The 26,859-nt window shown below is 48.2% G+C and overlaps 1 protein-coding gene across 1 annotated transcript; it reads right to left on the bottom strand.

Moving 5' to 3' along the window:
* Nucleotides 1-132: 132 nt before the first annotated feature.
* Nucleotides 133-25,052, bottom strand: ECHDC2 (enoyl-CoA hydratase domain containing 2). Its single transcript, XM_049774981.1, has 10 exons — nucleotides 24,806-25,052; nucleotides 18,307-18,374; nucleotides 18,138-18,225; nucleotides 9,604-9,690; nucleotides 8,407-8,499; nucleotides 5,799-5,855; nucleotides 5,386-5,573; nucleotides 1,896-1,946; nucleotides 1,278-1,325; nucleotides 133-281 (listed from the first exon to the last, which is right to left on the bottom strand). Exons 1-10 carry the CDS (start codon nucleotides 24,924-24,926, stop codon nucleotides 204-206), a joined length of 879 nt encoding a protein of 292 aa, XP_049630938.1. The 5' UTR covers nucleotides 24,927-25,052; the 3' UTR covers nucleotides 133-203.
* Nucleotides 25,053-26,859: the final 1,807 nt, after the last annotated feature.

Below are 26,859 nucleotides of genomic sequence, written 5' to 3'. Positions count from 1 at the left end.
CTGATGAACCAATCAGATTTTAGCAGGCTGGAGAATAAGGGAACAATAGGTGGTGGGGCTCCCCTAATGCCAGCCATGCATGCTCTGTGTCTTACATTAGTGTGGAAAAAGAGAAGATGAAATGGCAAAAAGTCACGCTATAATTTTCCGTCCAGATAGCACCCTTTAACAACCATGTTCCCATGCTTGAGGCGTAGTAGCAATCACTCTCCCACAAACTTGGGGGGACGCTTCTCCCTGAAGGCTGCCATGCCCTCCAGCCGGTCCTTGGTAGGGATGTTCTGCAAAAACAGCATGGGTTTAAGATAAAGACAAACAAGCTAACAACAAATCTGGCCGTGGCCTCTCCACCTGGTAGGCCCTGCGGCCATTGTATTGGCTGATGCCTGCATTCACTTCTGCAGTGCCCAGGTGCCTGCCATGCCTGGCTAGGCTGCTCTATAGAGGAAAAGTAGAACTGCAAGTTAGAAATTGGGCAGGGAGGTAGCTCCAGGGTCAGGGGTGTATGCCTTGTGCCTGTGGGACCCCGGTTCAGTCCCTGGCTCTGCATGGACTCCCACACCTGAAGGTACCAAGCAGCCCCCACAGCTTTGGGTTCCAGCATCAAACCCTTTGACCTTATTGGCTGAGTAGTGTCAGGAATGGTCCCTGGATTCTAAACTAGACAGGAGCCCCTCAACAAAAGGAGTAACTTGACTTTCAGTCTGACTTGTGGTATCTGCTTCATACATGTTCCTAAAGTCCTGGGAGCCTGTTTCGTGTTGGGTATGTTACCTGCATTTTGGGCCTTTTATTTGTCTGGGAGTGAGGGTTCAACAGCCGCATTCTCCCTCTTAGCTCACAGCCTGCAAACACCAACACCTGAGTTAGGTCTCTGCCTGCCCCTGACACTTCCTCTGGGCTGAGTCTGATCATTGCAGGGAGGCAGGACGAACTGTGAGACTGAGGGGCCTCAGGGAGAAGCACTTCAGAGACTTGAGATCGGGAGAGGGCCTGAGAGAGCACAGCAGTAGGGCATTTACCTTGCATGTGGCTGACCCAGGAGGGACCTGGTTTGATTCCCAGCATCTCATATCCGCCCCCCAGTCTCCCAGGACCAATTTCTGAGTACAGAACCTGGAGAAACCCCAGAGCACCGCTGGGTGTAGCCCAACAACCAATCAATTAAAAAGATTGGGAGAGACCTACTGGTCTAGTCTTGTGCTGCCTAAGCCACTGCTCACCCCCATCCAGGTCTAGCCTCTGAACAAGCATAGATCAGCCAGAGAACCACATACCTGGGCATAGCATAGCCCTTCAATGGCCATCCCGGAGGCAATGTCCACCTGGAGAAGAAGCAGCATTGAGATCAGCCTGCCTCTGCCATGCAGGCACCCACACCAGGGCCAGCTGCCACTCCAGCTCACTGTCCAGGTACGCCCATAGATGACTCGGTAAGGGCAGGAGTGACAGGCCAGCGTCCCTCCTGCCCTTTCAGCAAATTGGGATGAGAGGACCCTGAGACAGTTGCAGGCACCCTTCTCTTGTCCCCCTGCCCCTTCATTTACTCCCCCACTCCCAAATTGGTCCTGATTCAAGTAGGCTGCAGAGGCTTTGCTCTCAGGTTTAATTCCTGGTGCCCTGGATGTGGCTTCCAAACCCCACCACATAAAACTAATAAGGCAGTCCCTGGCCTTTACGACCAGACTCCTTCTTAGCTTATACCACTTCCAAGCACTGTTCCACTATACACAAGCTACCAAGGAAGAGGGGAAGCATAAAATAATGTTCTGTGGGTAAGCTCAGTGCACAGAGAGCTCCTCTTCCTTACTCCTTTCCCCATTGCTGTCCATCTAGCCATAGAAGTGCTCCCTCCTAGACCCCCCACCAATGTAAGTGGCCCCAAACCTCCTTACCTCTATTCCTCGATCAATGGCTACCTTGCCAAGCCGCACAGCAATGGGGGCCTGCGAAAACGAGAGGAAGGAATCCACTAACATTTAGAGGAGCTCAAACAAAAACTACTTGCTGGGGGAGTCTGGACAAGAAGGGGATATCTGTCCAGCTCCCGCTACTGTCTTGATATTTGCATAGCCTAGCAGGTAAGAGGAAGCCTGGCTAGATCTTGATTATCTCACCCTGGCATCTTGGGCTCTTCTCTTGGAACCCACTGAATATCATGACCCTGTAACAGTCTTCCAACAGTCTCATCAAAACCTCCCCACTTCTGGGCTGCCACCAGGAGAGTCCCAGGGCAAGCTGGGATTGAAGATGCTTCTGCTTCCACTTTTTGGTTCTGGGACATACCCTGTGGTGCTCAGGGCTTAATCTTGGCACTGTGCTCAAGGATCACTTCTTGCAGGTTTGGAGGACCTTATAGGGTACTGGGGACTGCACGTAGGTCAACAGCAAGCTGTACTACGCTCTGGCCATCTTACACTTCTGTTCGATTTTTTTCATCATAAATATAAATAGTAATTAGGTAGTTACTAGAGATTTTTCACCAAGGAAAATGTAAAATCGGAACTGAAGAGATAGCACAGCAGTAGGGCATTTGCCCTGTACGCAGCAGATCTAGGACAGATGCTGGTTTGAATCCCAGCATTCCATATAGTCCCCCATGCCTGCCAGGAGAGATTTCTGAGCAGTCAGGAGTAACCCTTGAGAGCCACTGATGTGACCCCCCCCAAAAAAGGGGAAAAATCATATATGATTACATATGTGTGTATATATACACACATATATATATATAATAGTTTATAGTAGTATTGGAGAATAAATCTATAGACCTTTGGGACCCTGGTCGCACATCATTTGATTTCCCAGTCATGGTTCACTAATGGACAGCATTGACTTAATTTTTTTTTCATCTAAACTGCAGTATTTTTAAAAATTATAAATAAATTCCTTAATTGGATCACCATGAGATACACAGTTACACTGTTCATGATTGAGTTTTAGTCATACGGTGTGCACCACCTTTCACCACTGCACATTTCTCACCACCAATGTCTGGTTTCTTTCCTGCACTTCCCCCTGCCTGCCTCTGGGGTAGGTATTTTTCTTCTGTCTCTTCCTTTCCTTTTTTTGGGGGGTGGGGGGAGGGTCACACCCGGCAGCGCTCAGGGGTCACTCTAGGCTCTATGCACAGCAATCGCTCCTGGCAGCTCGGGGGACCTTACGGGATGCTGGGGTGCGAACCACTGTCCTTCTGCATGCAAGGCAAATGCCCTACATCCATGCTATCTCTGGCCCTATGGGACTTTTTTTTTTTTCTAAAATAAAGGGCATTGTTTGTTTGTTTTGGGGGCCACACCCACTGGCGGCTCAGGGGTTACTCCTGGTTCTGCACACAGAGTTTACTCTAGGCAGGCTCAAGGGACCATATAGGAAGGATGCTGGGAATCAAACCTAAATCAGTCGCGTGCAAGGCAAGTCACCTACCCATTGTATCATCTCTCAGGCCTCTAAAATAAAGTATTTTATTTGTATAATCAAAGGCTTTCATTTGTTAATATTAAAATGAAAATCCTGGTTGCATTTAACTTACAATTTTTTGTATTTCAAAACATTAAATATTTTCATACTGTAAAAGTTCAGTATACTGAACTTTATGGGGAAGAGCATATTAGGCCAACTTGACAGTGCTCAGGGTTTATTCATTCTTGACAGTGCTCAGCGGGAACCATATGTGGGTGCCAGGGACCAAAATGAGGTGAGCTGCATGCAATACAAGTACCTTAACCCCTTGGGGGCTGTACTTTTGTTTTATGATACAAAGAACCAGTTGGGTTCTCTGATATCGGAGCCCCTGCTCAAGCACCATGGGTGTGTCTTAACAGAGGGGGTGCTCCATCTAACAGCGGGTATGAACTACTCAGTCTTAAGAATTTTGCTTTGTTTTTGCCACACCTGGCAGTGCTCAGGGGTTACTCCTGGCTCTGCACTCAGATCACTCCTGGCAGACTTGGGGAATCATATGGAATGCTGGGGATCGAACCCAGATAGGCCACAGCAAGGCAAACACATTATCCGCTGTGCTATTGTTCTGGCCCCTGCACTATCAGTTTTTAAAGCTGCTTTGATATCTCCGTTGAGAGTCAGGGTCTCTCTAACATCCCCTTCGAGTGGTGAGTAGTTAGCACAGTCTCAGATTCCTGGTGACCCTGTGGTCAGGTCGCGGGGGCTGTGCAGGCTCTTGACCTGCCTGTATACAGAACTGCCTGTATTCCGGACCTTGACTCACTCCTGAGTGAATTATGCTCAGAGACTGTATCAGCCTATAGGAAGAACTTAAAGCAGTTAAGGGCAACACAAGGTCAGAAATAGGCCTTCCAGAAATTGTATCTCTGGAAAACAACTAGCCACGTTTGAATTGAAAATGTAGGAAGATTAACTGCAAAACTACATCTTTAGAATTCTTTTTAGTGGCAGCGATCAAATCCAGAGCCTCACACATGCATAGGTGGTACTCTTAGATTACACCTTGTTTTACTCAAAACGAAGATCATTCCTGGTTTCTTTGTATCTATTTGTTTATAACTTAATTTTGCCCCCAAACAGTGTTTGTCTTCCATGTAAAGCAGGGTGGAACTGGCTCAGGGGAGCCTGAGCTATCTGCCATTACTCTGCCCATCCCACCTAGGGGTGGTCTCTGTACTCAATAAAAACGATAGTTCTGGCAGGCCAGCTCTCGCTCTCTATATGAGATAGAAGACTGCCAAACTACACGTTTCACCCTCAGCCTGATTTGGACTATTTTGTGTAGCAACTCTGCTTCAGACAGACCTGCTCACCCAGGTTGAAATATGGCATGTGGGGTGATTTTTTTTACATGGTACCATTGAGGCACATCCCTGATGCCAATTTTGTTTTCTTTTAGGGTCAGACCTAGTGGTACTCAGATATCCGAATACTGGCTCTGTACTTAGTAATCACTCCTGGCAGTGCTTGGGGGACTATAGAGGACTATACAGGATGCCAGGGATCAAACCTGGCTTGGCCAGTACAAGGCAAGCACCCTACCCACTATACTGTGGCTCTAGTCATATCCTGATGTCAGTTTTTCTTTTTTCCTTCTGTCGTTTTTGCTTTTTGGACCACACCCGGTGACGCTTGGGTTACTCTGGCTATGCGCTCAGAAATCGATCCTGGCTTGGGGTACCATATGGGATGCTGGGGGACCAAACCGAGGTCCATCCTAGGTAAGGGCATGCAAGATAAATGCTCTACTGTTTGTGCCATGGCTCAGGCCCCTACTGGTGTCAATTTTTCATTGAAGCTGCAGGTGGCTGCAGAGTGAACCATACTACTGAGGATCAGTCCCATCCCTAAGGTTTGGCAAAAGCAAGAGAAATGGGCCTGCTCCACATCACCCCCACCTGCCCTTTAGGGTTCTCACCACACCTGAGGTAGGATCTCCCGGGCCAGTTCCTGTGCCCGCAGGTAGGCGGCGGTGCCCTCTTCATTCTGGGCCACGCTGTGGTTCACCAGCCCCAGGGCTTGGGCCTGAGCCCCGGTCAGTCTCCGGCCAGTAAAGATAAGCTCCTTCGCCAGCGGCACTCCCAGGCACCGGGGCAGCCTCTGTGTTCCTCCTGTGTGCGAGGGTGAGAGGAAAGGTGTGTGTGTGTGTGTGTGTGTGTGTGTGTGTGTGTGTGTGTGTGTGTGTGTGTGTGTGTGTGTGTGTCCCTGTGAACTGAATTTCCATGCCTAGTAGGAGCTGGGGAAGAGCTGCCACAACAGACAGAGCAGAGTCCAGAGCCCAGGGGCAGGGGAAAGTAGGGCAAAAGGCTCCATAGAGTAGGACAGGGGTTGGTTACCTGCTCCTGGGAGGAGCCCACGTGTGGTCTCGATCAGTCCCATGACGGCCGAGGAAGCTGTTTAGACAGACAGACTGAGCCCCTGCCCTCCCCTACCCCACTGTCCAAAGCCAGACCCTGCTGACCTGCCCTGAAAACAAGCCCAGGACCCAGGCAAGGAGCCGAGGCTCCCACGTGCTATTGGCCTCTGGATGCACTGGAGGAAGTGAGGGAAAGGTGCCCTACAATTACTCTGATCTGCCTGAAGATCCTGATTACTGCTGCCCCCAGTTTCTCCTTACCAAAACTGGCTTGTCTTTGCCTTCCGGCCCTGCCCACATGTTCTTAAATGCAACCTCCTCAGAGAAGCCCCCCATGTGCTTTAGTGGGCATTTGTCTTTAGCTTCTGCTCTGGGACTCTTAAGGATGCATAGAAGGGTCAAAAGAACACCCCCTCTATGTTCCTATGGATGTCCTACCCAAGATTGTGATAGCCTTACCTATGAAGATAGGTAGAGCAATGAAGTTGGGGCTAGGGCCTGATCCGGTTCTTTTTGTCTGTGATGAGCAATGGACAGAGAGGTGTAAGCTGTTTCTATGCCCGGAGTTGGCCTTAGTTTTGTTTGGGGGTTACACCTGACTCAGTGCTCAGATGAACTATGTGGTGCATGATGGAATCTGGGCTTCCTACATGCAAAGCTTTAACTCCAGTCCTTTGAGCTCTCTGACTCTGGAGTGGAACTTATTTTGGGGGTGCTCCTACTAGCAAATCTTGGCCATCTGAGTGGGGGAATCAGTGCAAGGGCCTGAGGGGCTTGTATGTGGTGTTAGGGATACTCAGGGATACCCATCAGTGCTCAGGGACCCCCCAGGACTGTACCTTGTGATGCCTGGGGACCATGTAGTGCTGGGTATTGAAATTGGGTATTGTACTATCTCTCAGCCCATGGAGTTCAACAGTTTTATACTTTGGGGTGACATGAGAATTTTTATTCTTTTGTTTTTCTGTTGTTGTTTTTGGATCACAAAAGACAAAATGTTCAGAGTTACTATTGACTTTGCACTCAGGAATTACTCCTAGTGGACCATATAGGATGCCAGAGATTGAACCTGGGGTCAGCCATGTACAAGGCAAACGCCCACCCTGGTGTACTGGCCCCAACAGACTTTGTCTAACTGCTTCCAAGAAGGGACCAACTAGTTACCACACAGGCAAGTTTAAAAATTATACAAGTAGGGCTGGGGATGTAGGTCAGAGAGAGCACTTGTCCGATATATGTGAGACTTGAGTTCAACAACACTCCCCCAAGCTCTGTAAAAACAAATTAAAATAATTTAATTTGGGGCCCGGAGAGATAGCACAGCGGCGTTTGCCTTGCAAGCAGCCAATCCAGGACCAAAGGTGGTTGGTTCGAATCCCGGTGTCCCATATGGTCCCCGGTGCCTGCCAGGAGCTATTTCTGAGCAGACAGCCAGGAGTAACCCCTGAGCAATGCCGGGTGTGGCCCAAAAACAAAACAAAACAAAAAATAACTTAATTTGTCCAGAGAAGTAAGAGTGATAGTACAACAGGGAAGGCTTTGGCCTGCAAGTGGCCAATCCAGGTTTAATGCTGAGCACTTCATGTGGTCACCCACATCTGCAGGAGTAACCCCTGAGCACAGAAGCAGGAGTAAGCCTTGAGCTCTGCTGGATGGCCCCAAAACACAAAATTAAGTCCACAGAAGAGCCTCTTTGACAAGGCTCATTGCTTTGTTGTTTCTTTACACAGGCACAGAGGGAGAGGAGAGATAGCAAAGCTCGTAGGACCTGAGTGCAATATCCAACACCAAGAGATTCCCCAACAATGCCAGGAGTAACTCCCAAGCACAGAGTTAGGAAAAGCCCTTGAGCATCTCTGGATGTGGCCCAAAATCCACCAAAAAGAAAAGATGATTGATTGTTTTTAATTCTCTTTCTCCTTCCTTCCCTTCAGAAACTCTGAACTGACAACACAGCCCTTGTTTCTCTGACCCGACAACACAACCTTGCCAGGAATATCTATGTTAGCTAGGCCAGAGATCTCTTTTATCCCAACATGATAGAGGTCAGAGATACACGGTTAGGCCACTTGCCTTGCATGTATCAATCTCATCACTGCATATGTCCCTGAAGTACAGCAAGGGGTCACTCCTGAGCACAGAGACAGGTCTAGTTCCTGAGCACTTCTGTTTATCCCCAACCAAAAACCCAGTACCTCCCCCAAAACAGAACAAATCCAAAACCAAGCCTGGAGCCAGAGTCCACTAGACTGAGCACATGCTTTGCATCTAGGAGGTCTGGGATGGATCCCTGACTTCACACTGTCCCTGAGCACTGTGGGGAATGACTCCTGAGCACAGAGCTGAGTGTAGTCCCTGAGCACTGCCAGTGTGGTCTTAACAACAACAATAACAACACAATATTCCTGACTAGTTGGAACTAGGGTGGAGCTGTGCCTCTTGGTTCTCCAAGCTAGGAGACAAGCAGCTCCCCTGGCCCTGCTGAGTCCCTACCTCCCTGTTAGATCTGAGGTGGCTTCCTGCAGATTCCAGACTGCCTGCGCCCCTTCCCACAACTCCCCAGCCCATCCTCCTCTCCTTGTCCATACCTGCTACTCGGAGGTCACAAGCCAAGGCCAGCTCCAGGCCTCCACCCAAGGCATAGCCATCCATGGCAGCGATGGTGGGTGCAGGGAAGGCCGCTGTGGGGACAGAGACAGGGTCAGCCTACAGGGCACCACAGGGAGGCTGGGGTGGGAAGAAGTGGAAGAAAGGGACAGAGGGTCCCACTATCACGGGTTGGGGGGGGGTTCTCTACACTTCAGCCAGGTTAGCTTCAAAGTCAGTTTCCCATGTCAGTAATAGGCAGGCAGAGCAGGGGAGGTGTGATTCCCTGTACCCTCAGTCCCCTGAGAGCAGAGCCAAGAGAAAAACCCTGAGCACAGCTAGGTGTGCACCCCCATTGGCCTAGTAAGCCAGTTTTCCCCAGAAACTTTGGGGATGGGTTAGAAAACTAGATTGGGAAGTAGCTGGCTAAGCTCGGCCCACCCTTTGCTACCCTGCCACATGCGGGACTGGGAGTATGACACTCAGGCAGAGGCGGTGGGATCAGTGTGTTTGACCTGTACTCCTGTGTTCTGTCTTCTGACTAAGCAGTATGGAGAATGAGCCAAGTTCCCTACTTGTAGAGCACTTATGCTGCCTCTTGGAGCTATCTCCCTGGTCCCTGACCTGTATTCTGAAGGGTGGCCCAGTGAAGGTTTCCTGGAGGAGGCTGTAGGAATGGTTTTATTAGAGGAGGAAGAGGGAGGAGGAAGGAAGGAGCACTCATCAAAGAGAACAGTCACTATCAAGCTTGGAAACATAAATGCATAGTGTGTGTGTGTGTGTGTGTGTGTGTGTGTGTGTGTGTGTGTGTGAAAGCTTGGAAGCATGCATCCATAGTGTGTGTATGTGTGTGCATCAATGTGTATGTATGTTTGTGTTTGAATATATGTATGTCTATATCCATATGTGTATGTATATCAGTGTCTATGTGTGTGTGTGTGTGTGTGTGTGTGTGTGTGTGTGTGTAGGAGTCTCCTCACCGACATAAAAGGTCCAGAAGCCACCAGAGCTACCCCTGACAAAAAGCCTTCTGTGGATACTTTCTGTCAGCCTTACAGAATTCCCATGCGAAGTTCTGCTGTTTCCTGCTCCTGCCCTACTCAGGACAGGAAGAGCCTTCATTTAGAGGAGAGACAGGTGATGGGGAGACAGAGAGAAGGGCCCAGAATAGCCTCTTGCAGGTAGCTGTGTCCCCTCACCAATCTCATTCATCAGGCCTCGGAGTCGCTGCACGAAGACGCCCACTTCTGCCTCACTCATCTGCTCCCGCTCCTTCAGGTCAGCGCCTGCAGGGAGAGAGGGAAGAGGGGCAGCTTCGTCTGGAGAGTGGCCCCTTGCTGAAACCCAGGCTGTAATAGGAGGATATCAGCAGACATAAGAAAAATACAAAAGTCCATGACAGCTGAAAAATTTGGTAGGTGAAATGAAAAACTCACTGGAAGGCCTCATCAGCTGAATAACACCCAATGAGGAAGAGCAGCCGAGGACAGAATTAGTGCATTCCAAGGTGACATGCAGAAGACTGAAAAAAGCCATGAAATAAATGAAGAGCAGATAAGAGAACTCTGAGATGAATTCAAGAGGAACAATTTAAAATTATCAGGGTCTCAAGGGTCAGGAAGGCAACCCTTCTTAAGAAGCTAGAGTCACCAGGCCTTCCCTGGGTGCCAGCTCAGATGGCCACAAGTGAGTTCAGATGGACTCTTAGTGGTCCTCAGGTTCCCTCCTCCCCCTGAACTTCAGGGGGGAGGTGCATGGGGAGGAGGGCGGGCAGACATCTGGCTTCCTGTTTCCTCTTTGATTCTGGAGACCAGCTCTTGCCAGGTATAGGGTTTGGGAAGCCCCATACCAGAGCTTTTCTCCCTAGCCTGGGGAGTGCTGGGAGGCATGGCAGGCCCCCAGCTGTCCTTGTCTTTTTCCCCTGACTCCAGGCCTTCCCTGGGTGCCAGCTCAGATGGCCAGAAGTGGGTTCAGGTGGACTCTTAGTGGTCCTCAGATTCCCCCCTCCCTCCGTACTCCAGGGGGGAGGTGCATGGGGAGGAGGGCGGGCAGACATCTGGCTTCCGATTTCATCCTTGATTCTGGAGACCAGCTCTTGCCAGGTATAGGGTTTTTCTCCCCTGGACTTCAGTCTTTCCCTGGGCACCGGTCTAGGTGGACTCTATAGGGGTCAACAGGCTTTCCCCCTATCTCTCCCTACACTAATGGGAATGTGCTCTGGGAGGAGGGCAGGCTGTTCTAGCACTGGTTTATATTGGGACAGTCAGTGGAAATTTTTTCTCTTTTTTTCATATTGATATTATTGTGTGCATATATTCTATATATCCATAATATCCATCTTGTATTGGGATCTTGATACTGCCCTACAAAGTTCATTTCTAATATTTTACTGCCTCAGTCCCAACCCTTACTTCCCCCCATCCTCCCATGTAGGTGTAGCTAATGACATGAAGCTCACCACATAGAATGATAAGTGCAGTTAGAGAAATAAGTACACTGAAAACTATCATAACAATGTGAATGAATGAGGGAAAAAGAAAGCCTGTCTCGAGTACAGGTGTGGGTAGGGTGGGGAGTAGGTAGACCTGGGATATTGGTGGTGGGAATCCTGCTCTGGTGAAGGGGGGTGTTCTTTACATGACTATAATCATACAAGTACAATTATATTTGTAATCACGGTGTTTAAATAAAGATAATTAAAAAGAAAAAGAAGCTAGAGTCAGGGGCTGGAGAGATAGCATGGAGGTAAGGCATTTGCCTTTCATGCAGAAGGATGGTGGTTCAAATCCCGGCATCCCATATGGTTCCCCGAGCCTGCCAGGAGTAACTCCTGAGCGCTGCAGGGTGTGACCCCCTCCCCCCCAAAAAAAGAAGAAGCAAGAAACAATGACATAATTGCTGAGAAGTTTCCAGAGCTGGAGAGTGCATGCACCTAGATCCAGGAGGCCTGAAGGGTACCAGTTAAAAGAGATCCAAATAAGAATATTCCAAGACAGATCCTAATCAGAATGATGAAAACCACAGATGAAGATAGAATGCTGAAAGCAGGAACTCTCATTCACTGCTGGTGGGAATGTCATCTAGTCCAGCCCTTATGGAAAACAATATGGAGATTCCTCAAAAAACTGGAAATTGTGCTCCCATTTGATCCAGCTATACCACTCTAGGGATATACCCTAGGAACACAAAAATCCAATACAAAAATCCCTTCCTTACACCTATATTCATCACAGGACTTTTTTTTTTTTTTTTTTTGGCTTTTGGTTTTTGGGTCACATCCAGCAGCGCTCAGGGGTTACTTCTGGCACTAAGCTCAGAAATCGCTGCTGGCAGGCTTGGGAGACCATATGGGATGCTGGGATTTGAACCTTCAACCTTCTGCATGGAAGGCAAATGCCTTATCTCCATGCTATCTCTCCGGCCCCAATCATCACAGCACTTTTAATAATAGCCAGAATCTGGAAACAACCAAGATGCCCTTTAACAGACGAATGACTAAAGAAACTGTGGGCCATATACACAATGGAATATTATGCAGCTGTCAGGAGAGATGAAGTTATGAAAATTTACTATACATGAATGTACATGGAATCTTTATGCTGAGTGAAACTAGTCAGGAGGGGGGATATATTTCTACAAGAAGAAATACAATTAGCCAAAGGCACATGAAAGAAATGCTCTACATCACTAACCACAAGGGAAATGCAAATAAAATAATAATGAGGTATCATCTCACAGTAGAGACTTGTACACATCACAAAGAACAAGAATAACCAGTGCTGGCATGGATCTGGGGAGAAAGGGACTCATATTCACTGCACTAGGAATGTTAAGTGGTCCAACCTTTCTGGAAAACAAATGACATTCCTCAAAAAGAAACAAAAACAAAACAAAACTGGAAATTGAGCTTCTATTTGACCCAGAACCTCTACTTCTTGGAATATGCCCTAAAGCAGGGGTCTGAAACTCAATTTACCTGGGGGCTACAGGAGGCAAAGTCAGTAGTAAGCCTTGAATATTGGGGCGTGTGACCCAAACAACTAAAACAAAAGCAAAACAAAAAAAGATTTCTCTAGAGCAGGGCCACAAAATGTATGGAGGGCTGTTTGTGGCCCACGGGCCACGAGTTTGAGACCCCTGCCCTAAAGGCTCAAGAACAAAATGGAGAATAAACATTTGCATAATAGAAAAAATATAATAGAAAAAAATCTGGAAATCAAGGTGGTGGTGTAAGCGGTAAGGCATCTGCCTTGCCCACACTAGCCTAGGATGGACTGTAGTTCGATCCCCCGGTGTCCTATGTGTTCCACCAAGCCAGGAACGATTTCTGAGAGCATAGCTAGGAGTAACCCCTGAGCTTCACCGGATGTGGCCCAAACCCCCCCAAAAAAAACCCAAAAAAGAAAAATTCTGGAAATAAACCAAGTGTCCAAGAATAGTTACTGGATAAGGAAACTATGGTATGTCTATGCAATGGACTATTACGCAGCCATAAAAAGATAAAATAATGAAATCTGTTGCTACATGGAGGGACCTGAAGAGTATCAGCTAAATAAAGTTATTCAGGGAAAAGACCAAAATAAAATTCTCTCATATTCAAGATTAAAAGAGGGTCCGGAGCAATAGCACAGTGGTAGGGCGTTTGCTTTGCATGCAGCCTGCCTGGAATGGGGCCTGGGTTCTATTCCCAGGACCCCAAATAGTCCCCCAAGCCTGCCAAGAGCAATTTCTTTTTTTTTTTTTTTTTTTTGGTTTTGGGGCCACACCCAGCGATGCTCAGGGGTTACTCCTGGCTGTCTGCGCAGAAATAGCTCCTGGCAGGCACGGGGGACCATATGGGACACCGGGATTCGAACCAACCACCTTAGGTCCTGGATCGGCTGCTTGCAAAGCAAACACCACTGTGCTACTCTCTGGGCCCGCCAAGAGCAATTTCTGAGCACAGAATCAAGAGTAACTCCAGAGTGCTGTTGGGTTTGGCCCAAAAATCAAAAAAAGAAAAAAAAAAGAAACATAATGAATGGTAGAATAGTGAATACTCAAAGGCAATGCAAATAAAGGTGTCTAAGTGTTTGGTAAGAAACCCTGTACTAGCAACAGTACTGTAAACCACAATGCAACAACTTTTTTTTTTTTTTAAACAAAAGCACCATTCTTAGAAGTAAATTGGCAGGTGAAAGGCAAATGGGGGTTAAGGGGCTGGTGGAAGGACATTGATGCTAGCAAAGGGGTTGGTGTTGAAACAATGTGTTGGGCCAGAGAGATGGCATGGAGATAGGGCATTTGCCTTGCATGCAGAAGGACGGTGGTTTGAATCCCATCATCCCATTTGGTCCCCGAGCCTGACAAGAGTGATTTCTGAGCTTAGAGCCAGGAGGAACCCCTAAGCGCTGCTGGGTCTGACCCAAAACTAAACCAAAACAAAACAAAAAAATAAACAATGTGGGCCCGGAGAGATAGCACATCGGCGTTTGCCTTGCAAGCAGCCGATCCAGGACCAAAGGTGGTTGGTTCGAATCCCGGTGTCCCATATGGTCCCCCGTGCCTGCCAGGAGCTATTTCTGAGCAGACAGGCAGGAGTAACCCCTGAGCAATGCCGGGTGGGGCCCAAAAACCAAAACAAACAAAAAAAAACAAAACAAAAAAAAAAACATGTGTGCCCGAAACCCACCCAGGAATAACTATAATTTCACAGTGGGCCCGGAGAGATAGCACAGTGGCGTTTGCCTTGCAAGCAGCCAATCCAGGACCAAAGGTGGTTGGTTTGAATCCCGGAGTCCCATATGGTCCCCCGTGCCTGCCAGGATCTATTTCTGAGCAGACAGCCAGGAGTAACCTCTGAGCACCGCCGGGTGTAGCCCAAAAACCAAAAAAAAAAAAAAAAAAAAAAAATTCACAGTGACTAGAGTATGTGTGCTGCTTGCAGGAGCCCAGGCAAGACCCCCTGGCACTGCATGATCCTCTGAACACTGGCATGGATGAATCCCCAAACAAAATCTCAATAACAGGAAGTAGAAGTGACCAGAGACAAGAGAAAGGGGTTATGAAGATGTCTTGTATAATGGGTGATGTGCGTGTGTTTTTGAGGTGATGGACTGAGCCCTGGGTCCTACATTTGATAGTATGGGAACATATTATCCAGTACATCCCCAGGTACAATTTTTTTTTTTTTGTGTCACACCCGACAGCACTTAGGGGTTACTCTTGGCTCTGTGCTCAGAAATTGCTCCTGGCAGGCTTGGGACCATGTGAGATGATGTGATTCAAACCTCCGTCCTTCTGCATGCAAGGCAAATGCCCTACCTCCATACTATCTCTCCAGTCCATGATTAAGTACAGTTTTTGTTTAGATTTTTTTGGGTCACTCTTGGGGTATTCAGGGGTCAATCCTGGCTCATTGCCCAGGAGTTACTCCCAGTAGTACTCAACGAACCACTTGGTGTTGGAGACTTTTATCTGGGGCTTCTGCTTGCAAAGCCTGAGCTCCAGTCCATTTAACTATCTTCCCCACCCCTTAATGTTATTTTTTGTTTTGTTTTATTTTGGGGGCCACACCTGGCGGTGCTCAGGGATTATTCCTGGCTCTGTACTCAGAAATAGCTTCTGGCTTGGCAGACCATATGGAATGCCGGATCAAGCCCAGGTCTGTCCTGGGTCATCCGAGTGCAAGGCACTACTGCTGTGCTACCACTCTGGCCCCTTGATGATATTTTTTTTTCCAGATTTTTTTGCCAAACCCAGTCATGCTCAGGGATTCTTCCTGGCTCTGCTCCCAGAAATTACTTCTGGTAGGCTTGGGGGACCATATGGGATGGCAGGGATCAAACCCAGGTCCACTGCATGCATGGCAAACATCCTAACCACTGTGCTAGGGCTCCCACCTTGATTTTTTGTTGTTGTTGTTGTTTTTGGGTCACACCTGGCACCGCTCAGGGGTTACTCCTGACTCTAAGCTCAGAAATCGCTCCAGGCAGGCTCCGGGGACCATATGGGATGTCGGGATTTGAACCACTGACCTTCTGCACGCAAGGCAAACGCCTTACCTCCATGCTATCTCTCTGGCCCCCCACCTTGATATTTTAAGAGGAGGGGCTAGTGAGTTTCAATGGGCCCAAAGAGAGAGGGGGTGGTGTGTGTTGTTTTAATATAAAATATAAAGTCTAAAGTCCTAGTGTTGGGGTGAGGCCTTTCTCAGCACGGTGCCTTTACCCCTTCTGCTAGCAGGTCTGGAGAAGGGTAGTAGCAGCAAAATAATTTCACAGGCAGTCAGATAAAGTTTTATAGGAGTCAGCCAGCTTTATATCATGGCCGTGCCATGTGCATTTCCTCACATGGCTTCTATGCTAAGACTTTTCCAAGCAGCCACTTCTCTGCTCCTTCTCTTGCTCTCTGCCTCTTTTTTTCCCCCCCTCAGGAGCTCTCAGTCTCCCTTTCAGCTGCGCCCCAAAATTCCTAGTTTCCTCCTTCCTCCCAGGCAACACCTTTTATACTTCAAACCCCTTCCAGGTGTGGGTGGTTCAGACCCTCCAGAGGATATTAGCATTTCAATAGAAAGTTTAGGACAGTGAGGGATAGGTGGTGAGTAAATGCTTGCTTTGTACACAAATGACCCAGATTTAATCCTTGGTATGATCTAACACCCTGAACACTTCCAGATGTGGTGCAAAAACTAAAAAAATTTAAAAAGGAGATAATTGGGGCCCAGAGTGATAGTACAGTGGGTTGGGCTTTCACCTTGCAAGTGCAGTCCTGAGGTCCCTGATACCCCATATGGTTTCCTGAGCCCTCCAAGACCAAGAGTATCTCCTGAATGCAAAGCCAGGAGAGAAGCCCTTGAGCACCACTGAGTGTGTCCCCCTAAACAAAAATCCCCCAGAGAACTAGGGAGTAAGCCCCAGTGGCAGAAAAGAGCAGAGATGTGTGGGAAGCCTAAAGGCAGAGGGACACAGGTGGAGGAGAATAACGCCTGGTCAAATCCTGGTCTAGAAGAACACGTGGGAATTGTTGATTTACTCCAGCATCAAGGTGACAGGTGGAGAGACTGAGGCAGGAATTGGCCCAGGATTTCAGAGCAGGGCGGGGCAGAGCCCTGCCTCATCTATGGGCTATGATGGGATGACCAGTGAGCCCAGGACTCATTGGGTGCATGAAGTGACCTTAATGGAAGAAATAAATAGGGCCAGAGGAAGGATTGGGAACCAGGGCAGACAGACATCAGGCAGACAACAGTGCCCAACAACTCCCCCATCCTTGGAAATCCTGATCATTCACCTACCCATGATGTCTCCCCTCTCTAGTGACCCTGTGACCCACTTCTCAGACCCCAGAGATCTAGCTCCACTCTAATGGACTTTATTCCTTTTGCAGGCTGGGGAGACCCTCTTTTCTTTTTTGCGTTTTTTTTTTCTTCTTCTTTATTTGAACATCTTGATTACATAACTGATTGTGATTAGGTTTCAGTCATGTAAAGAACACCCCCTTCACCAGTGCAACATTCCCACCACCAATGTCCCAAATCTCCCTCCATCCCACCCCACCCCCACCTGTACTCCAGACAGGCTTTCCAGTTCCCTCATTCATTCACATGATTATGGTAGTTCTCTGTGTAGTTATTTCTATAACTGCACTCACCACACTTTGTGGTGAGCTTCATGGAGTGAGCTGGTGTTCCAGCCCTCCTCTCATTGTCTCTGAGGATTGTTACAAAAATGACTTTTATTTTTTTTAAAACCCATAGATGAGTGAGGCTATTCTGCGTCTCTCTCTCTCTCTCTCTCTCTCTCTCCCAATGCCTTATTTCACTCAGCATGATAGATTCCATGTACATCCATGTATAGGAAAATTTCATGACTTCATCTCTCCTGACAGTTGCATATTATTCCATTGTAAAGCCCTACTGGCTGTGCTATCACTCTGGCCCTTTCTTTTTTCTTCTGAGTCCACTCTCTCTCTCTCTCTTTTTTTTTTTTTTTTTGGTTTTTGGGTCACACCCGGCAGCACTCAGGGCTTACTCCTGGCTCTATGCTCAGAAATCGCCCCCGGCAAGCTCGGATGACCATATGGGATGCTGGGATTCGAGCCACCATCCTTCTGCATGCAAGGCAAATGCCTTTACCTCCATGCTATCTCTCCAGCCCCGGAGACCCTCTTTTCAGCTGCGTACCAATTCCTGGAGCCTGCCCTATGGTGAAAGGCCCAGTGATGCCAGGATGCACAGTGGTGAGCTTGGGTGCCTGGACCTCCTGGGTGGGCCGAAAAGACCAAATCCCATCTTTTGTTTGGTTTTGGTTTTGTTTTTGGGTCACACCCGGTGATGCTCAAGGGTTACTCCTGGCTTGGAGGATCATATGGGATGCAGGGGGATTGAACCACACACAGTTCATCCTAGGCTAGCATGGGCAAGGCAGACGCCTTACTGCTTGCACCACCGCTCCAGCCCCTACCTTGACCTCATGTTTGCCTTTGGACTCAGTTGCAGGATGGAAGAGTAGAAAAAAAAATGAGGATTTGGAGGTGAGCATCGTCACATCCCAGTCGAACTTACGCTCCTGCTGGCTTGTTGTGGTGCCATTGCAAAGAATCTGACCTTTGGGACTCTGAACTCACACCTGTCAAATGGGAATGAGTCCAAGGCAGGAACCAGCTTAACCTTTTCCCCAAACTCTGCACCACGTGGGAGCCGCACGGAGCCCAGGGGTGGTACATGTGATGGGCGAGGATCGGGGGAACTTACCTGCACAGAACACGCCTTTCACTGCACTTCTAAAAACCAGGACACGCACCTGCCGATCCCCCCGCAACTTCGCCAACGCTTCTAGCATCTGCAGAAGAGACTCGAACCCAGTCACAGTCCTGGACCTAGTCCCCCACACTACCCCTGCGCCCCAGTCAGGCTGCCTTACCTGACTCACGAAGACATTCCCCAGTGAGTTCCGGGCTCGAGGTCTGTCCATTAGGATCTCAGAGATTCCTGGAGGGACAGTGGTCCAAGTGGGATGAACCTGGCCTTGTTCCTGGTTTCTCACTTTAACCATGGGGAACAGTGAGACCCAGGACAATGTTGGGGAAAGTGACCACTTATGGCTACCCAGCAACAGACAATGGTCACCTTGAGACCCAGCAAGTAAGTCATGGAAAGAAGGGCCTTGCTTTTCTGGTGCCCTTTTAGGTCACACCCTGCCTTTACCCAAAACAAAGGCAGTCCCCCATCTTCCTTTTCCATTTTCTTTTTTTTTTTTTTTTTTATTAATTATTTTTTTTATTATTTTAATTATGACAACAAAGATGCAAAGAAAGAGGACAGGGTAAAGTTACAGTGGAAGCCCAATCACCCATAAACAGGATTCTCAGTAGTTCCATCGATGATATCCCAGCCTTGAACTTTCAGCCAAAGAACATTCAGAAAAACAAAACTGAACCCATGTACAATACAATTACTTTGTCCCTCAAATCCCCAGTTGTAGTACATATTGTTTCTTAGCAGCACACCATATAATCTAAAGATATTAGACTTATGTAACTCTTTAAACATTGAGGGCAAAGTACATTTATCTAGTTCCATGCACATGCTTACTAGTTTAAGTTAACCTCAAAAGTTTTAATGGGTTGTTTTTCTTAAGGATTGGAGTCAAGAGAACATAGTAAAAAACGATATTAATTCCTTTTCCATTTTCACCTATCCCTTGGATATGTAAATGTCCTAGATTGGAGTAGCTTGATACAGGTACCTTTGTCATTTTCTCCTGGTTTGGAAATAAAGAGGTTCAGTTTGGATTGGCGAGGCGCAAAAAGACCACAAGGGGGAGAAGCCAATCAAACTCCATGATTCTCTCCTGATTGGTTTGGTTTATTGATTCTTTGTGACTATTTGCTTCAGACCCATTCACTCAGGGTTGGAAATATGGTGGTGGTGGGGGTGATTTTATTTTACAGTACCCAAGAGTCATAGAAGAGCTCTGAATCCTGCAGTGGAGGTGGGGGACAAGTATGAGAACTCCAGTGCCTCCCTCCTTCACAGCCTGGGGTGGGTGTTTTTGTTTTTGTTTGTTTGGAGGCCAAACCCAGTGGTACTAAGGTTACTATGGCTCTGCACTCAGGGATCACTCCTGGCAGGCTCAAGAGATCATAGGGGATCCAGGGCATCAAATCCGCATTGATCAAATCTGGTTGGTCAAATGCAAGGCAAACACCCTCCAGCCCCTGCTTCATACATAGCCTGACCTGACCAGCCCAGTAAGTCTGACTTGGGCCAATGCACAGGTAAGGAGAACTCTAAGGAACCCATCCTATGCCCTGACCCAATCACAGCTGCCACCCTGTTTCCCTGTTCTCCCAAAGAAACTATTTTTTTCTTTTCTTTTTTTTTTTTTTGAAACTATTTTTTTCTAACTCCTGGCTCTACACCCAGAAATCGCTCCTGGGCGGCTCAGGGGACCATATGGGATGCCGGATTTGAACCACCATCCTTCTGCATGCAAGGCAAATGCCCTACTGCTGTGTTATCTCTCCGCCCCCCCCCCCCAAAGAAACTCTTAAAGTCTAAAAAGGAAATAGATATACTCATGACATCCTGGGATCAGCAGAAAATTTTCTCTCTCCTTGTCTGTTTTTTTTTTTTCTTTCTGAGTGATTGACTCATGACCTCTTTCCTTTTATCTCCTGCAGAATACTGGCTGCCAGATCCTAGCAGCTACATACCAACTCCCTATCCCTGGGCAAGTCACATTACACTGATGGCATTTGACTTTCTTTTCTCTAACAAGACTAGAAAGATGACATGATGATGGGTAAGTTATTAGAATATGTCATTAGAATATGTCAACAAGAAAGCATTATTAATAGAGCAAATATGGTGGTTGGAGAGTAGCACAGCGGTAGGGCATTTGCCTTGCATGTAGAAGGATGGAGGTTCGAATCCTGGCATCCGTATGGTTCCCTGAGCCTGCCAGGGCGATTTTTGAGTGTAGAGCCAGGAGTAGCCCCTGAGCACTGCCAGGTGTGACCCAAAAACCAAAAACCAAAAAAAAAAAAATCATTAATAGAGCAAATATAGTACTAAAACAAAAATAATACTAAATACAAAGGTAATGCATAGAAGTACTTAGCCAGAGGCTGTGGGTTTAATAAGCAGAGAACAGACACAGATTTCAGGGGAAGTCTAGAACCTCTCTGGGCGTGAACCCTCGTAGGATGCTCCTAGCTTTCACCTGTCCATCTGGCAACATGTCATGTGTATGGGCCCACCCTAGAACCTAAAGAAACAGGTTAAGCCCATTTCTGGGAACACTTCCTGCTCAGGGCTCAGGGCCTAGCAATGGAGTGGCACCCACCACCCCCTCTGCAGTCTTACCAGATCCACCTTGTTCCTGGCTAATAATTTTCTCAATGCTGACCCAGAGTGATCTCTCTATACAGGGCCTGGGCACAGGCTAGGCAATGTGGAATTTGGGAGAGGCCCACTGAACAAGGTGAGTCTGAGCCAAGCCTCGCTCACCTCAGAGAGAACAGTCCCAAGAATGATGAGTCCAGACAGAGGGGGGTGAAAAGAGCACAGGGATAGGGAAAAGGCAGTTCTAGAAGGATTTACAGCAGAGACGAAGGGAGAGAACATGAATCAATGAAGCGAGACACAGACTTGGTCTATTCCAAATAAGCCCACAGGAGCCAGTGAGATAGCACAGTGTGATAGGGCATTATCTTTGCATGTGGCCGACCTGCGTTAGATCTCTGGCATCCCATATGGTCCCTTGAACTCACCAGGAGTGATTCCTGAGCACAGAGCCAGGAGTAACCCGAGTACCACAAGATGTGGTCCCAAAACCAAATCAAACAAAATACAAGCTCACAGTACAAGTTTGGAAGGGTCAGGATGCCAGGGGTTGGGGAATTGGATTGGAATGAAAGGGTCAGCCAAGGCCAACCTGCCAGACATAGTAAGACTCTGGTGCCCAAGACTCAGTGAAGGGTAGAATGGATGGCTGTTGCTTCCAACACCAAGACCCACATAGTGACCCACATAGTTCTGGGTGGTTGTTTTCCTAGGTGAGCCGCTTCCTCCAGTCCCTCCTTACTCTCCTTGGGTTTCCTCATCTCTCTTCTCCTGGACTGTCACCTTTTCTCCTATCTCCTGGGGAAGCTGATCTCAGATCTCTGTTGTATTTGGTTAAACCCCCATTTTAGCCCTAATATCTAGTCCTGAAAGAATTTTCCCTTTGCTTTCCTTTTTGTTGTGGGGGGCTCACCCCCTTGATTTGGGTGCTCTGGAGATAGTTGCTACATGGGGACCTCCAATGACAGTGCTTGGTGTGTGGTTTGGAACCAGAGATCCAGCTCAGAGCCTTGTGGCTACAAGGCAGACTATTGAACTATCCTCTGCTTGAATACCTTGAAAATTATTTCCTTTTTTTTTTTAATCAAAGTTCAAATCTATTCTTTTAAATGCTGATTTGCCAAAAAAGGAAGTAATGGCCTAATGGCAGACAACAAAAGTTTTGATTTAACTTTTTTTTCAGGCCACCCCTGGAGTTACTCCTGGTTCTGTGCTCAGAAATCACTCCTGGCAGGCTCAGGGGACCATCTGGAATGCCAGGAATCGAACCCGGGTCTGTCTCTGGTTGGCCTCATGCAAGGCAAATCTACCCCTATGCTATTGCTCTGGCCCCATATTTAAATTTTGTTTGGTGACGCTCAGGGGTTACTCCTGGCTATGTGCTCAGAAATCACACCTGGCTTGGGGGACCATATGGGATGCCGGGGATTGAACCACAGTCCGTCCAAGGCTAGCAAGGCAAGGCAGACACGCCACCGCTTTGGCCCCTCCAGATTTAATTTTTTGTTTGTTTGTTTGTTTTTGGGCCACACTCAGCATTGCTCAGGGGTTACTCCTGGCTGTCTGCTCAGAAATAGCTCCTGGCAGGCACGGGGGACCATATGGGACACCGGGATTCGAACCAACCGCCTTTGGTCCTGGCTCGGCTGCTTGCAAGGCAAACGCCACTGTGCTATCTCTCCGGGCCCTCCAGATTTAAATTTTAAATTATTTGGCTGCATGGAGGTAGGGTATTTGCCTTTCAGCAGAGGGTCGGTGGTTCAAATCCCCCGGCATTCCATATGGTCCCCCGAGCCTGCCAGGAGCGATTTCTATGCATGGAGCCAGGAGTGACCCCTGAGCGCTCTGCCGGGTGTGACCCAAAACCAAAAGAAAAAAAATTATTTGGCTGAAATGATTACACATCCCTGTGCCTCAGTTTCTTAGTCTTTAATTTGGGAGGAATTAGTATTATAATTGTCTGATGGTAGAGCTGCTGCTGTTCACTGGTGGCGAATTAAGCAGGAAAGTGAGAGGAGCAGGAATGCAGGAGTGCAGACTTTATACATGTAGAATCAGTCCCTGTCTCTGCCTGGTCTCCTAAGCACTGCTGGGAATGACCTCTAGCACAGAGCCAATGAGTGGCCCTCAAGAATCACTGACTGTGGTATAAAAATAAAACAGAATGTGTAGATGTGTGCAATACAAAAAAGACATCTGCAATCCTATTCATTGCAGCACTGTTCACAATAGTCAGAATCTGGAAATAACCCAAGCACCCAAGAACAGATGAGTAGATAAAGGAACCATGGTACATCTACACAATGGAATGCTATGCAGCTGTTAGGAAAAATGAATCCATGAAATTTGCTTAATCATGGACAGACTTAAAGTGTAATGAGTCCGAAGGAGAGGGACAGACAGAATGATCAATACTCATCTACTGGTTATAAAAAAAGATTAATATGAGAATAATACCCACCCAAAGACAATAGAAATGATTGGGGGGGTACAGTTAGGACAGAGAAGGGATCGCTATGACAATAATTGTTGGAAACGAATATTTTGGACAAGAACTGGGTGCTGAAAGGAAGTAAAGTGATATGCATGATATCCCTTCAGGAAAAATAGTGCAAACCATGGTACCAAATAGGAAAAATTGGGGAGGGGAAGAGAGAGACAAGGGCTTGCCGTAGAGGAACTCTGGGGTTGAGGGGAGGAGGGAGGGAAACTGGGAATATTGGCGGCAGGAAGTGAACACTGGTGAAGGAACATTGTATGACTGAAACTCAACTATCAATGACTTTTTTTAAGTCTACGTCATGGTGATTTAAATAAAAATATTTAAGAATGTGCACTAGGATATAGTATGCAAAAGCAAGCAAGGGACTAGATGTATATGGGAAATCAACCCTTGAAAACTCAGTATTGGGGGTCTAGAGAGATAGCAAGGCACTTGCCTTGCATATGGCCAACCTGGATTTGATCCTAGGCACCCTATGTGGTTCCCTGAGCCTCACCAAGAGTGATCCCTGAGCACCACCAGGTGTGACCTAAAAAGAAAACAAAACAAAAAACCGTATTGCGGGACCTGGTATGTGGTGCAGTACCAGAAATCCAGCTCAGAGCTGTGATGTTCATCCAAGCACCACCAGTCGTGATTCCTGAGAGCAAACAAAAATCCTGAGCTTTGCCAGGCGTGTCTCCCAAATCAGACCAAAACAGTGTCAAGAGGGGGAGGGTGCAACTTGAAATGTTCCATGCAGCAGCTCCTGTGTAAATGCAGGGGCCGGAGTGATAGCACAGTGGGCATGCCTCACACCCTCACATTGGGCATCCCATATATTTCCCATATATTTCCCTGAGCCTGCCAGGAATGATTCCTGAGTGCAGAGCCAAGAATAACTCCTGTGCGCCTCTGGGTGTAACCCCTAAACAAACAAAAAATCAAACAAATAAAACCTATAACGGGCTACTTCCAGAGCAGGAAAGAGTAGAAGTGTGGGGACCAAACAGAGAGAAGAGTCCGGGTGGTACAACCCTGGGAAATTTCCGCAGATGCAACTTGAAATCCACAGGCTGTGTGCTCAGTCCAGATTTTACCCCCAGAGCGAATTTTCGCCTTTGAGTTAAACCTGCGCAAAGGCCTGGGGGCATTACCCCATCAGCCTGGACCTCCCAGGAGCCTTGCCAGGACCCAAGGCTACTGGGAAATGGGAACTTTATTAAAAACACTCGCACTCTGCGGAGCTAAGGCGAGTGTCTCTCAAGAGGCCAGTACACACAGTCCCCCAACACTGCCAGGAGTGACTCCTCCAGATGTGCTCCTTCCCTCCCTCCCAAATCGAGCATCTGGAACTGTTTGGTGGAGGTGCTGGCCTGACCCCCTGACAAGCCCAGACCCCCAGGAGCACTTTAGTTAATATACAACGAGCCTGGGGCCAGTGCGGTGATCGCCTGCCAGCGTACGCCTCTGCAGAGTCCAAACATGCACCCTGGGTGTCCATCCAGCCCTCCCCAGCGCCTCTGTCTCTCCTCTGTCTCCCCTCTGTCTCTGCCTCTTCTCCCCGCCTCTGTCTCCCCAGCAGGCTCACCTTGGTGGGGACCGTCCAGGGCGCGCACCTGGATCTCCGGGGAGGAGGCGCAGCCCCGGGCTTGAAGGGGTTTTTCGGGGCGCGCCAGGCGCAGGGCGCGGGTCAGGGCGCGCAGCAGCATTGAAGCGAGCCGGAGAGCCAAGAGTTTGCAACTGGGCCCCGGGCCTTCAGCGGGCACTCTGCAAGGCTCCGAGTCTCTGAGATCTCAGCCCTGAGAGGAAACGCCCAGTTCCTTGACGTGCCTTTTACAAGTTTGGCTTCAGGGCCTCAGGTCCGGCCTCCTGAGCTTCCTGCAAACGTTATTTATTAAGAAGCAGGAGGCTTTGCACTTTCTCGAAGGAACAGCCTGTCTGGAAAGGGATCCGAGAGAAAGCCATGCAGGCCGTGGTGAGAGCAGATGTTAAGGGGTGGCGAGTCACAATCCCACAATATGGGACACTGGAGAGAGAGAGAGAGTGTGTGTGTGTGTGAGAGAGAGAGAGAGAGAGAGAGAGAGAGAGAGAGAGAGAGAGAGAGAGAGAGAGAGAGAGAGAGAGAGAGAGAGAGAGAGAGAGAGAGAGAGAGAGAGAGAGAGAGAGAGAGAGAGAGAGAGAGAGAGAGAGAGAGAGAGAGAGGAGAGAGAGAGAGAGAGAGAGAGAGAGAGAGAGAGAGAGACTCCTTTGGGGAGTGCAGGATTTGAGAACACCCACTCAGGGCTCATTCCCTCTCTATGCTATGCTCAGGCTCCACATACAATGGAGCATTGTGGTGGTGGGCATTGAGCCCAGGAGCCTTGGTTCAAGGGAAACTCCTTCCCTGCTTACTGTGTCTCGGATCTCATTCCATATGTTTGACAGCATAGTTGGATTTTCTGCTGCTGTCATGGTGTCCGCCACTCAGTGGAAATATTTTTTTTGGGTGCACACCCAACAATGCTCATGGGTAGGTTACTCCTGTGGTGTGTGAGGGATTGTATTACCCGATCGAACCCGGATCAGGCATGTGCAAGACAAAGGCCCTACCTGCTGTATTATGGCTCCAGCCCTTGTACTTGGGATTTTTTGTTTTGTTTTGTTTTTGTTTTGGGGCCACACCCAGCGGTGCTCAGGGGTTACTCCTGGCTGTCTGCTCAGAAATAGCTCCTGGCAGGCACGGGGGACCATATGGGACACTGGGATTCGAACCAACCACCTTAGGTTCCTGGATCGGCTGCTTGCAAGGCAAACACAGCTGTGCTATCTCTCCGGGCCCTATACTTGGGATTTTTAATGTCCATCTTTTCTGGAGCTGGGGTGACAGGATGATACTCTGGGCTACTGGGCAGCCTCTGGGCCTTCCAGCCATGGGATCCACGAAATAAACAAAGAGGATTCTGCAATGCAGTTTGTGCTGGTTTGTTTAGTCAGAGCATACGGCCCTGACTGCACAGAGATATGCAAGAGTCCAGTGAACTGGACAAACTCCATTCCTACAGTAGTTTGAAAGGGACACTCGGGGAAATAGGGAGGAGTGAGCCCTACTGTCCAGAGTCAGGAAATGTAACATTTATAGTCTGGGAAGGTCCTTGTTTCTGGTTAAATCCTACTGGCTTTGATGTCTGCTTGCTGGCAGAGCTCTGTTTTTAGGGATTTAGCTGGAATAAACACATTCTTCTGGGCAGCTTTGAGTTTTATCAGCAGGCCCTGAAGCAAAACTGTAATAGGGCAAGGGCCAAAAAAAAAAAAAGACATTTTGAATGATGGTGCAGGGTGTAAGGCATCTGCTTTGCATGTGCTAGCCTAGGACAGACCATGATTCCATCCATTGGCATCCTATATGGTCCCCCAAGCCCTGAGTGTCACTGGGTATGGCCCAAAAACAAAAAGAAATAGCATTTCACATGTTCCCTCTGACATTGTCTCTGTTCAGAAAAGTTTTGGTTGTTGTTTTTGTTTTGGGGCCATACCTGGTGGTGCTCAGGATTTACTCCTGGCTTTGTGCTCAGGGAGGACTCCATGTTGTGCTCAGGTGACCCTATGGGGTACTGGCAATTCAACCTGTGCTGAGCACAGGCAAGACAATTGCCCTACACACTG

Source organism: Suncus etruscus, chromosome 6, assembly GCF_024139225.1.
Source record: "Suncus etruscus isolate mSunEtr1 chromosome 6, mSunEtr1.pri.cur, whole genome shotgun sequence".
NCBI lineage: Eukaryota > Metazoa > Chordata > Mammalia > Eulipotyphla > Soricidae > Suncus > Suncus etruscus.
This window is presented reverse-complemented; position numbering and strand designations above follow the sequence as displayed.

Bases quoted from the DNA above. Each gene is read 5' to 3' on its own strand.
- ECHDC2 (XM_049774981.1), bottom strand. From the start codon at position 24,926: ATGCTGCTGCGCGCCCTGACCCGCGCCCTGCGCCTGGCGCGCCCCGAA. The intron at 18,226-18,306 runs GTAAGGCAGCCT...TCTCTTCTGCAG, and splicing joins GGAATGTCTTCGTGAGTCAG to ATGCTAGAAGCGTTGGCGAA. The intron at 8,500-9,603 runs GTGAGGGGACAC...CTGTCCCCACAG, and splicing joins AGGCCTGATGAATGAGATTG to CGGCCTTCCCTGCACCCACC.